This window comes from Dromiciops gliroides, chromosome 4 (genome assembly GCF_019393635.1).
Source record: "Dromiciops gliroides isolate mDroGli1 chromosome 4, mDroGli1.pri, whole genome shotgun sequence".
In the NCBI taxonomy this organism is placed as follows: Eukaryota; Metazoa; Chordata; class Mammalia; order Microbiotheria; family Microbiotheriidae; genus Dromiciops; species Dromiciops gliroides.
The window spans coordinates 376,010,105-376,024,213 of NC_057864.1; the positions used below are offsets into that span (position 1 = coordinate 376,010,105).

The 14,109-nt window shown below is 35.8% G+C and overlaps 1 protein-coding gene across 4 annotated transcripts in view; it reads right to left on the minus strand.

Moving 5' to 3' along the window:
• Positions 1–14,109, minus strand: part of NHSL1 (NHS like 1) — a 295,287-nt gene that overhangs the window by 144,807 nt on the left and 136,371 nt on the right. Inside the window, exon 1 of one of the 4 annotated variants that reach the window (XM_044002294.1) lies at positions 1,447–1,504. The exons of the other annotated variants lie outside the window; for them this stretch is intronic. Within the exon in view, the coding sequence (XP_043858229.1) occupies positions 1,447–1,462 (16 nt within the window). The 5' untranslated portion in view covers positions 1,463–1,504. Of the gene's footprint in view, positions 1–1,446; positions 1,505–14,109 lie in introns of those variants that run through there. 4 annotated transcript variants of the gene reach the window in all.

Here is a 14,109-nt window from a genome sequence, read left to right on the forward strand (position 1 = left end):
ATTATTTCATAACCACTTTAAAATTGTACTGTTGAAATTTCAGTTAAACTTGCAGGTAGATTCTCTGTCATTATAAGCATTTTACATCAAGAAGAAATTATCTTAGAAAAAGTAATATCAGAAACGATGATATTTTACATCCAGAATTGTTTGCAAGGATTTAAAATTCCTAGGATCCCTCAGCACAAGATCTCATTTTATAATGAGCAAGCAACTTGCCCAAAGTCACATAGATATTAATGAATGAGCAAATGTTTAAATCTAAGTTTTCTGACTCCAAATTCTGAGCCAATATTGCTATTCTACATTGTCTCCAATATTCTATCTATACTTGGCTTCAGGTCACAGTTCTAAAAAGCTAGTTGGAAATCTATTGCAACCAGGCATTTGAAGTTACATGGTAAACAATAACCTAGCAAGAATGGATATTCCTTGAGTAGAAAACAATATTAATTTCATTTTATATTTTGCAAAACTTGTTCATATATGTCATGTTTAAAATGACTTTTATGGGGTTAAGTGTCAACCTGGGTAAACCTATAAAGATAGAAACTAAGGAAACCATAGATCTCATTCACAGACTCTGAGAACAGAGTAATCAGTGGCAAAGGGGAAGCACATAATCATTAATACCATAAATGGCAAGTCGGGGAGGGACAGAATCAAATACTTTACATCAGTAGAACAGCATACATAAAAGGATACAAAGAATTTCCATTGCTAGGAATATAAACTCACATTCTTAGAAATCCATAGTCACTACACTTTAAATTGCCGAAATGAAATAATCATAAAATCCCACAAAAATAAAACAATGAAGGAAGAACAAAAAACATGAGTACAGGATAAACATGCACACACACACAGCCTTTGAACTTAACCAATTATACTATATACTAGAAAATCACTTTCTCTTCAAAGGTGTATGTTATGACAACACAATGCAAGAATACTTTGTCCAATTTATTTCTCTCTCCATTACAGCTTTTCATCTCTGCCATTCATTTCATGGAGAACTTTTCTTATTTTACGAATATGTATAAGTTACAAAGTTCACAAAAACACCCATTTCTTCTGCACATTTAACTATTTATGTATATCATGCCCTATAAATCATATTGACGGAGAAAGATCCCCATAGATTACAAAAGAATTACATCCTCCCCAGAGGGAGGAAAGGGGTGGGGGGAGGTCATTCCTGTTTGTAACAACAAAAAAGAATAATAAATCTCTCTCTCTCTCTCTCTCTCTCTCTCTCTCTCTCTCTCTCTCTCTCTCTCTCTCTCTCTCTCTCTCTCTCTCTCTCTCTCACACACACACACAGACACACACACACTCCACCGATTAGTATTTGTACTATGGCAAGGCATGCCTCACAAACCAGCACACCCCCAAAAACTATTTCCTACTCTCCTTTCATCCTCTAATTGTCACCAAACCCCTCACCTTTCAGACAGAACATTGTGAAGCAGTTCCATGGAGAAGAAGGTGCTCCACTGTCCACCAGCAGTACTAGGCACAGCTGTTTCCCAGTCCTCCTCTTCAGCACACTCTGCCAGAGAAGCATGGCAGAAGGCCAGCTCATGTTATTATGGGAAGCTGCTACCCAATCCACTGCTTTCTAAGCTCTGCTGCTGACACCTCCCTGTCCCATCCCACAGTAATCTCTCAGTACCACCTTAAAAAGAGAGAGAAGAAAAGTCCCCATGCCTCTAGTTCCATCCAGCACAACTGAAAGCCCATACTCCATTGTGCCAGCTTATCTATCAGCACTTTCCACTGTGGTAGATGTAGCATGCATCTATCACATGATCCATAAAAGAAAAATCATAGGATCCTGGATTGAGAGCTCAAACAGAACTTTCAGCACCCTCATTTTTCAGGTGAGGAAACTGGAGCCCAGAGAGGTGAAGTTTCTTGCTCAGACATTGAGAGAACAAGTAAAAATTATCAGTTAATTCAATTAAGCTATTATGAATGATGAATTCTCTTCTTGTCCTTTGTCTCCCATTTGCCTACTCCCTTGAAGAAAGATTACCTTTTATTTGGGGGGGGGGTGAATGCTTATAAACAGTAAAGATTTCAATATTATGCTCTTCGTTTCATCTCCAAATACAAATACTAGAATAGACATATTGATAAGACTGTTCATATAAGTGGCATCCACATCTTATAAATGAACAAGGGTAATAAAAACCAAATTTGACATCAGGCTTTATTCATCTCTACCTCAGTTGCAGTATTGGGTCATCAAAGTTCTGTTATTGGATGATCATTCACAATTTTAATCTGATAGGTTGAATAAGTGGATGAATGAGTAAATGGTTCAAGAATGGTGAATAAAGTATGTCAAGCAGATCCCCAAAGAAATATTATATTACATATAAATCATTTCATTCCATGTTCAAAATTATGCTATTGATGGCACTATAGACCCATTCACAAATATGTTTCAAGTGAATTCAATACTATAAAAATCACAAGAGGCCAGTAGCTTTTCACAAATCATATATTTATAGTGTGCACCCTGCTTTTGCCTCCCAGAAATCAATGCTATGAATATGATACTCTTTTGCTTTTGGCATATTTTCATTATGTTCCTACTGCACTTTAATTTTTTTTTAAATTCTTGTTTTGTTCCCTACCTAATAAGATATCCCTTATAAAAAAGACTTTTTAAAAATGAAAAGCAGTTCAGTCTAACAGTATATTCAATATTATATAATGTAGTCCTCTCGCACTCTCCAGGGCAGGAGGTACATTTTCTCAACTGGCCTCTGGGTCCTTGTAAGGTTGGTCATTATAAGTATATAGTGTTCAGTTTTATTTTATCATTCTTTCTACTTGTATTTTTGTAGTCATTTTGTATATTGCTTTCCTGGACCTGCTTACTGGAAAATGCATTAGTTCTGGGGCAGCTAGGTGGCGCAGTGGATAAAGCACTGGCCCTGGATTCAGGAGTACCTGAGTTCAAATCCAGCCTCAGACACTTGACACTTACTAGCTGTGTGACCCTGGCCAAGTCACTTAACCCCCATTGCCCCACCCAAACAAAAAAAATCATTAGTTCTGATAAGTCTTTCCTTGATTCTTTGAATGCTTTATATTAAACATTTCTTTAGACAATTAAAATTCCATTATGTTCTTGTACTACAATTTGTTTAACTCTCCCCCAATAGAAAAACATCTACCTTGTTTCCAATCCTTTGCTACTACAAAATTATTGCTACAATCCATGGGTTGAAACTGTCTCTATCATATTACATCTACTTCAGAATGCTTTGCTCTCTTCCTATACATTTAGCAGATATATGTGAGGTCAGTTGCTCATCCCTAAGGTATTTGAGTGAATTTACTTTATTTTATAAAGGAAGAGAGCACAAACATGACTTAAGAGTAGTTAAAAATGAGGTCTCCAAGTAACTAGGAAGACTAAATGGAGCAGGAGTGTTGAACACATATGCGAACCAGGGACCAATTTTAATTCATACGTACGGATTATTACAGGTCACATATTAACTTAGTTTTAAAATATAATATTACCTGGGACTTACTGGATCTTTATTATTCTGTTGAAAATTTCCCAAATACATTTTAATCTGGCCCATAATCAGGAGCGTTGTGGGCTGCACTGTTTGACACCTCCAGTACAGAAGGGTTTTTTAAGCATACTACTTACAAGGACAGCTTAAATGTGTTCAAATATTAGGATTATGAGATAGAGAGAAGAGCAAGAAACAAAGTCAGAAAATCTAGGTTCCAGTCTTAGCTTGGTTCTGTGACCTTGGACAAATCAGCTAACCCCCTCTGGGTTTTGTTTTCATCACTCTTAAAATGAGGGGACTGAACCAGAACTGAAGACCTCTTGTAGCTCTGTAATTCATGGAAAGGAATTTAAATGAGTTTAGATCTTTCCCAGCTAAGAAGTATCTTTTCCATTAGCACCCTGTTAAGTTTCACTTGCTAGCAAGGTTAAAATATAATTTTAACAGAAAAGTACTTCTATTCTTGAAAAAAGATATATATCTTCCTTGACCTATTTAAGTGTATCATATGTTCATATCTTCCTTCACTGTGAATGAATTCATTGTTAATAGTCTCCCTATGATTTAGCCTAGGGATGTCATACACTGCTACCATGGGAAAAGGTGGAGAAACCAGCTTAAAATGTAACTGGAAAAAATAAATACAACAAAACAAATAAATAAAATTACAGCAAAACATAGATAATGTTAATGATTTTTTTAAACAATATGTGACCTGCAAGAATAGTTAAGTATGGGTCAGAGGCCCCTGTTTCTATTTCAGTTTGACATCACTGATTTAGCACACCGTGGAGCTCTTAAGCAGTCTATCAGTGCTAGGGATCCTCCCATGACATCAATCAAGTTACATGTATCATTATATAAACTTTGATAAGATTATAAGCTGGGGTGGAAAGTGGTAAAGTCAGTCCTATTATGATAGAATATTGTCTATTTCTCTTTCCACTATATCACCTTCAGTACCAAGATGTGTTTGTGAAACTCAGAATGCAAAAGTAAGCATGGGAAGAGTTCTTTTCTCCACTTAAATACAGGGATAGGGAGGGGAAGGTAGAAGACATCCATTCTACTTACTGATCTATACTGCCATTGATCAGTGGTCCAGGCAAAGAAAATTCATTTCTTAGAATGCTACAGAAAAACAAGTAAGTTGTCTTCAGATGATAGATAAATTCAGCATTTATATGTATGCTCCTTCTGATCCTAACAAAGTCCCTCCCTTTGCAATTATGACCTTTCTTTGCCCCCTCTGTGACATTATAATATCCAGTATCATGTTCATTTTTAACCATGACTGTGTCCATAAATGGGTGAGATGACTACAAAGAGTGCCAACAATTAGCAGAATCTTTAATGTTTTCCAAACCCTAAGCTGTAACTCCAAATTGCTCTGGATCTATCTTATTTGTGCCATGATTCCTCTTGTTTATATGAAAGATTGGAGGTAAATGTAATAATAATGTGTCACAGATATATATATATATATATATATAGATATACATACATATATATACATATATATGTATATATTTCATAATATTAATAGCCTAGGGATGTTCTGGATACTATTTTGTCTCAGAAAGAAAAAGGGAAAAAATCCTACAAATAACATACATATAATAATTTTTCCCCAATATGCTCGACTCCTACTAACTTTTAAAATATCTGGATAAGCTAGGTAGATATGGAAGAGCCATTCTCTACCCTTGATGAATTAGACTACTTCCACTTGAGGACTTATGCACATTTTTAACAGTCAAGTCTAAACTATTCAACCACACCAACTTGAGATATTACGCAGGTAATCTGAACTAATGTGATGCTGAGAAATTAACTAGGAAAGAAGGAAGTCTCTGCATCTCCAAATGGAGTATACCCCCAATTGTCCAGTTTGATTACGAACCTGCATTCATTAAAATGCCTTCACTGTTCTTAGGATCTACCCCATAATGCTAGAAAGTATTGCAGGCTATAAATACATGAGTCCCTTCTGAGACCCTACTATTAACCAGATTCAGGAGGAAAATAAAGGGGTTTGAACTGTAATTAGAAGGCCACTTGCTGGTCACAATTTCAGGTCTGGTTTGGCCTTTGTCAAGAACTCAGTTTCTTCCTCTCCTATGGAATCTGCAACCTTTCTTGTGTGGCTATTACCACAATGTGGAGGGTTGCTTATCACCACTTCAACTGCCAGGATAATTCCAGAATGTTCTCAGTACAGGCAGAGAGAGCTATCTGGGTTTTTGTTTTTACTACTTACTAAATGTCAAGAAGTGAAATGTCAAAAAATCAGTCGCAGAATTTCTAAAGTTATTGAAATATGCCTAGGTAGTCAAATTATATTATTCTAAATATATAGTCTGGCCAAATAGGGAAATCAGTCTCCCCTGCACCCTATTAGAGGATTAGAAACTATCATTTGTAAAGTGTTTTAAAGTTTATAAAGCACTCCCCACATAATAGGTCTGTAAAATAGAAAGTACACAGATTTTTATCACCATTCTACATATGAAAGACAGACTCTCAAAGGTGGTAACCTTATCATTATAGAGCAAATAGTTGAAGAAGGATTCAAATCCAGTTTTCCTAACTCCTTTGTTCTTTCCATTCCACTATACAATTTTTATACACATTTCTATTTGTTACATTGTCAGATTTCCTCACCAATTGTACATTGGTATTCGCCAATGGTAACTAGATGGCTCAGTGACTAGTGCCTGGAGTCAGGAAGACCTAAGTCCAAACCAGCCTCAGACACTTACTAGCTATGTGAACTTAGGCAAGTAATGAACCTCTGGTTGCCTAGGAGGCAGCTAGGTGGCTCAGGGGATAGAAGACTAGGTGCAGAGTCAGGAAGAACTGAGTTCAAATTCAGTCTCAGATACTTATTAACTGTGAGGCCCTGGACAAGTCACTTAACCTCTGTTTGCCTTAATCCACCAGAGAAGGAAATGGCAAACCACTCCAATATCTTTGCAAGAGTTAGACACAACTGAACAACAACCACCTAAGACATTTTGGTTATGCACTATACTTGCAATGTAGTTAGGGCCTTGAGTCCTAGCCATATGAAGATTGGGTAAATGAACCAGAAATGTTTATTTTAGACAAAAAAAAACAAAAAAAACAAACCTCTGGGTAGGACAGGATAACTGTCTTCAAGACCTCAAAAGACTGTGATATGGAAGAAGAGACTTGTTCTTTTTTTTTTTTGCCTCAGAGAATATAAGGAGAACTATGGGAAATAATTGGAAATTGCAAAGAAGCACATTTAGGTTAGACATAAAAAAAAATCTTCCTAATAATCAAAGGTATCCAAAAGCAGAAAGGGCTACCTCAGGAGCTACTGGGATCTTCAAACAAAGGCTGAATGTCTGATCCTTTGTTGGATATGCCATGGTGGAAAATCTTTCCAGGTTTTGTACTAGATAGCCAATGAGGTCCCTTCCAACAAATTCTGTGACTCTGGATGTCTATCTTTTTTTCACTACATCATGACTGATGTCTTGAAAAAAAAATTACCTTTCTGTTCGACAACAACAAGCTAGAGGAGATAGTAAAGGTGTCATCAAAAAGGTGGCCTTTGAACTTGCTCTTAAAGCATGGAGAAGTGCATGAGCCCAGACACAGAGGGAAGCAGTGGACATGTATGGGAACTTAGGAATAGTACCACTACATGATTTTTAAATTGCTAGGCTGGATTTTAAAGAGAATAGTTTTTCTAAACTAGCAAAATGTATATGCACCTCCACGACAACTGTCAAAACAAACCTTTGAAACTGGTTGTCTGAACTTTTTTTCATTCTAGTCTAGAAAATGAAAAGGCAATGGGAAAGGGGAAGAAAAAAAGATTATGCTAGAAATGACTGTGCAAAGAATGTTGATGTCAGAGTCCCAGCTGGACAGAGTATACACAGAGATGTCAGGACAATTACCACAAATCCCTTTCCTTAAGGGGCTTGTAATGGAATGTCATAATGGGAGAAGAACAAACAATAAGAGCAAATTCCAACCTAAATTTGACCTAGCCAGTGCCTTAACACTGTTAGCATGCCTAATTAACTACTTTATACCCTCTGTGTTCAAATACTTTGAATCTACATGATGAAATACACTTTATCTCCTTTTATGTTATACACAATTCATTTGGGTAAGATAATGAATATTCCCATAATAGTCTGATGCAAAAAAAAAATACTAATAGATGACAACATCCCCAATAAGGTAAACCAAGAGCTACCTTAAAATAAAAAGGTCATTTGTATCATTTTCTCTTGAGCATCTGAACAATTCAAAGAAGTCAAATAACTTTCAGCTATGCAAACAGCTGAGCCCCCCAAAAAGCAGTCCTTCCTAAATAATTCTAAAGGGAAGCAAATCTATATATCAGAGTTGTCAAACAATGTACAAGGTTCAAAGCAGCCAATTCATCTGAATACGCATTCCATAATGATTCATCTTTTTACTGGGTAGGAAAATATAGCCCAATCACTAGAAATAGTGAGAGAAACATAATGCTTTGTGCATCATCAAGTAGAAAAAAGACAAGCAAAATAAAATACATGCTGAATTTTATTTCAAAGATTGTCACCATCACCACCACATATCATGCATGTGGTAATTCAATTCACCAGGGTGATATGGTGGAAAGTGCTAGTTTGGATATCAGAAGACCCGAGACAAACCCTGACTCCATTACTTTCTACTTGTATGGCTAACGTTTAACCACCTTGGGCCTCAGTTTGCTCAGCTGTAAATTGAAGGAGACAAGATGACCTCTAATATCCCTTCTAATTCTAAATCTATAAACCCTGGAGATTGAAGGGTCCTGGTTGGGGAGAGGATTCAAAGAGAATCTAGGAACCCTGCCTCCATGGATTTCAACATAATAAGCTTTTATATGTGTGTGTGTGTATGTGTATGTGTGCCTGTGTATGTGTATATGCGTATGTATATATGTGTGTATTGTACACACACACACACACACACACACACACACACACAAATAACAACCAAAAAATAGACTATAATTGCTTAAAAGTGTAACACTTAGGGGCAGCTACGTGGTGTAGTGGATAAAGCACCAGCCCTAGAATCAAGAGGACCTGAGTTCAAATCCGACCTCAGACACTTGACACTTACTAGCTGTGTGACCCTGGGCAAGTCACTTAACCCTCATTGCCTCCTCCCCAAAAAAGTGTAACACTTGACTACCAAATATATGATTTTTAAGACAGATTATTTCTAAATTATCCTGTATACATTTTGTTTGTACATGGTGGGGTGAACATTGTCTCCCCCCATTAGATTATAAGCCCCTCAAGGGCAGGGATAGTATTTGTCTATCTTTCAGCCCTAGTGCTTAGCACAGTGCCTGGCACATAGTAAGTACTTAATAAATGTTTGTTTACTTGACTTTTAAGACATTAAAATGTTTCCTTTTTAAGCTAGCAAACACACACAAACTTGGGAAACTAAAAGCAGTGGAGAGGAACCATGGACTATCCCTCAAAAGTTGCTTATTTCTGCAGTCACCATATTCCCCAACTTTTGCCCCACTTCAGTCTTAGTGGAAACACTGAAAGGAAGGAGATAATCATTCCCCTTTCAAGTGCCAAGTTCTTCTGAGTGGTCAGAGTTTGGAACCTCAGAACTGATGAGTTATTTCAAGACCCATAGAATTCGAAATTATAATGACAAGGAAACCACAGCACTGAAGCACCATTTAATTTCTTTCCCCCGAGCTTTTGAGTTTTAAGAGCTCTAAAATAAGAAGGAAAAAGCCTTCAAGTTGACAATCCAATTTCCAGGGTGGAGCCTTGCCACACTACATGCTAATCACAGAGAGTCACAGAACCAGAGAACAGCACATCCCACAAAAGCAACATCTCAGATGTTCCTCTTTGATCCTTCTTAACCAAGCATAATTTGGGCCTTTCCTCATTTTGATTTTTGCCTTAGGGTGACCACCTTCTATGCATGCACAGCCTTAGAAAACAATGTCCTAATAGGTTACAACTCCTGTTGATGATAATTGTGGAGGTTCTTGTTCAGATTCTATTTTGATTTAATGCATTCCCTCAGAAACAGCTTTCTAGTCAGAATAAATCTATGACCACACAAGTTTAACAACAACAACAACAACAACAACAATAACGATATCCTTAACAGTTGGACCAAAAATAGAATCTCAAGCTAATTTTTTTTTCAGAATTGATTGATTCCTTCTCCAGCAGGTGTGCTTCTGACAGCCCTATTTAGTTATCAGAAAGCAACCAGGGAATTTAGCTTGTATAAAGAAAGGAATGCAGCCCAGAGCTCTAGCTGTCCCAGCCTCTTTGAAAGAAGAATTTATTTTTATTTTGTGCAGGAGTATGGACACTGGAATACTCTGATTTCACGATCATCCCCTTTTTTATTTTAAAGCTTGCTTACTTTTACCCAAGGGTTGTTTTTCTAAAATATATCTATTCAATGCTTCAGTTATGCTTTGACTGAAACATAAAAGAAAGGTTAGTCTAGCACTGTGCAAGATTTCAAGATGAATCTATAACCTTAGAAATAACAAAGTTAAAGAAGTTGCCCAAGAGAAAACACCTCGTCTCCTTTTGTGGCCCCTACGAGATAAGAAATATAGGATCCCTAAGTTCAGAAACCATGTTTCAGTCATTTTTAAAATTTCCTGATAGTGTATACCATAGTCCCTTATACAAGGAACAGGCTTTCAATGAGTGTATGTTGAATGAATGATGGTGTTGGGAAATTCCTCTCTTAACCTCTCTAAACTTCAGTTTTCTCATGTGCAAAGCAGGAATTATGTAAAGGGGGAGAACTAGATGACCTCTGATTCATTTCTAGCTCTATATCTGTGATAATATGATATAAGGAAAGCTTTGTTAATAACTTACTGTTGGGTGAAGTATTTACTTCTCTGAACATGCATCTATTCATCTGTCAAATAAACGTAAAAGGATTCTATAAAGCCACCTGAACTGCAATAGTATATGAGTCCTTGAACAAAGCCCCTCCACCTTTGAGAAAATATATATGATGTTTTATTACTAAAATAAATTAACACTACATACTAAAATATGCTAAATGCAATTTAATATAATTATTCATAATATATATAACTCATATAATCATGTAATCTGATATAATAATAACATGATTTAATATTATAATGATAAATAAATCGACAATTAAAAATTCAAGTTGACATTCAAAAAATGAAAAAAGGAAGATACTGTGTTATAATGTCTCATCTTGACCAAAACTGATCATCTGATTATGCCTCAAAGAAATACATTCCAAGATTCAGAGGGAAACACAAAAGTAATAACATGGCTACTTCCAAATGAAATTATATTCAGAAATACTCGCTAATAATTATTATAACTTATAGAGTTTTGATCTTTATGTAACAGCTTAATACAACTTTAAAATTTATAAAGGGGCTTACATATATTAGCCTTTTTGATCCTTAAAATAAACTAAGAGGTAAATAAAACAAATATTCTATTTTAGAGATAAGTCTGTGAGTCAATAAATATTTATTAAGCACTTATTATGTGCTGGGCACTGTGTTAAGCACTGAGAAAGAACACAAAAAGAAGCAAAAGACAGTACCTGCCCTCAAGAAGCTTATGGAAAGGAAATGAACTTAGAAAGGCTATGTGACAAGTCACAACAGGGCTTTGTAAGTGGTAAAGTCAGAATTCAAAGCCCATTACTTTTTACCTCAACTTCCACTAAGCTGTATTGCTATTTTTATATAGGAATTTAACACCTCCTTGGTACTTACCCCACAGACTGTTCTATTTTATTCTGTCTAGTAAATGACTATATTATTATGAGTTCTGAACAGGGATTATTTATAGTATTAATGTTTTATTAATGAACTCTTTTTAAAATAGATGAGAACTTTAGGGAATGAGTTTTTTATAATTCCACAGTGATGGGACCAATATTTACCAGGATTCACGCCTCCTCTATCTCAAATGGGGTAGGCTAGATTTTACCCAAAAGGTGACAAAGCCCAAATTTAGTTGGAGGGGGAAAGGTAAGGAAGGTCAAAAGGTATGCCTCCCTTAGTCCAGCTTCCTGGCTGTTCTGTAGTTGCTTCCTGGTTATCCAAGGGCATAAAAGGTTCAACCCATAAGGCACCATGCAAGTGAATATAGCCTGCCATATGGGGAGCATCTGTTCAGTAGGGTATGGTAACTCAAATGTCTTCCAATATCTAGTCTAACCCATGTTGGGTTAGAGGGATGGGAGAACCCTGCTAAAGACTGATCCTATAATATCCACTTATTAAAATAACCCAATTAAATAAGCATGCTCAAAAATCTCTAGTGATTTTGAACTAACTTATAATAAAAGGAAGAATATACTATCTACCCCCATTTAGAATTAGAGAATATCATTTCTTGGTGTTCTTGTGAGATACAGATGTGAAGAGGGATATCAAATTTAGGAAGGGTGATTAATTTTATCCTTGTAAAAAAAGTGATTAAATGTTAGTTGATTCAAATGTGAGGGGACAGTTAGTTGAAAAGACAGCAAGATGCTTATAGGAAAGAAAATGGGTTAGTGCTGGAACACAAAAATCTAGACAGAAGTTGACAGACTTTTTTTTGTCCTTTTCTATTTTTCAATCCTTTGGCAAGCTTGTCAAACAAGTCAGTAGGCAAAAATCCATATGGAAAAGAGTGAAGAGCTCGCACACCTAACAGTCATATACAGAAATGAGTTAACTTTTTTTTGTTTGTTTGTTTTTTGGTTTTTGGTTTTTTTTGCAGGGCAATGGGGTTTAAGTGACTTGCCCAGGGTCACACAGCTAGTAAGTGTCTGAGGCTGGGTTTGAACTCAGGTGCTCCTGAATCCAAGGCTAGTGCCTTATCTATCCATTGCGCCACCTAGCTGCCCCCAGTGAGTTAACTTTTATGACAACACAAATTCATAAACAAGGCTCAAAATGTTATATTACTAATATTATTTTAGCAAATAAAGCCTGCTTCCCCAAGAAGTAGTGTAGCTAAGTAAGGAGGGGTTCATCACTTGAAGGGCAACAACTAATGATTGATTAATTTATTGGTCATGTCAATTCATGAAAAGAAAGAAATTTTGCATGGTCCTCTTTTATGCTACTGTAATAACTGTAGGAAAATAACAGAAAAAGTAAGGTAGAAAGTTCTATGAATCACCCTGGTTTTTACACCATCTCCAAGATTGTAGTGGAATGGATCCTTGTTCATATAAAATGAAACCAGGAGAAATAAATGAGTAGAACTAAGTAAGCCATCTCACAGGTTCTCATGTGAATAATGTAGAATAAAATAATTATAAGTCACTTTAATCGTGAAACTGTAGACAATGAAACATACCATGTCCAAGGACATCTATCTGTTTCAGCTTACTAAAGAATGCTCATGAAGAACATAAACACACTACTCTAAAGTTAACTCCCATTTATGCACCAACATTTTTTTTTTAACTAGAGGAAGAAAGAGAAATTCTATGAAGACTTGAAGTTAACATCCAAACTAAATTACATATACCTTAATCATTGTGGATTTTTATGTAAAAGTAGGCACAGGAAGATAGTGAAAAATGTTAGAAAATATAGAAGAAATGAAAGAGAGCAAACAGTTGCTACCCTATATAATGAATACATTTTTCAGGAAAAGAAATGGACTTGGTGAGCCTGCCTGTCTCTATCTCTGTCTCTCCCTTTACCCCTCTCTCTCTCTCTCATTTTCCTTTCTCTCACAACACATACCTACACAACTACACAAAAAACACTCCTTAAAGAGTTTACAATCTAATCTAGGGGAAATTTTATATACAGGGTGGGCCAAGAGAAGGGATTTCAATATTTAATCACTCCTTTATTTTTTGTTTTTTAATTTATGATACTGTACCATCATATACAATATACATAAGAAGTTAATTTACATTACAGTTGAAAAATCTCATGAATGGCATAAAATAAAAAGTAATTTTCAAAAATTAATTAAAACATTGTGACTTTTGTTTCACCCTGTATATCTAATATCTATCTATACATACATACATACATACATACACATACATATATATATAATGTACAAAATAATTGGGGGGCTAGAATGGCATCATCATGGACATAACTTGACTACAAAAGCAAGTTAGTCATGTGATGAGAATGAGATCCACAAACAAAAAAATGTTAAAAGAGACAATGAAAATGCTCCTAATATAGACATGGACAAAAACTGCACACATTACAGTGGAAAAGAATGTTAGAGTTTTAGTCAGAATTTGTCTGGATTTGAGCCCTGGCTCTGCCAATTACTACCTGTATGAGCTTGGACAAATAACCTAAGCACTTCAGTCCTCAGTTTCCCCATCTGTAAAAAGAGAGTATTGGATTAGATGACCTCCAAAGTCACTTCTAGTTCTATATCTATGATCCCAAGTCAAAGATCAACTAAATGGTACCACTTGAAGTAGTCTCAATACCAATGAGATCATAGGATTATCAAAGTAACCATTTCTGATTGAAACTTTTAAGTGTCTGGGG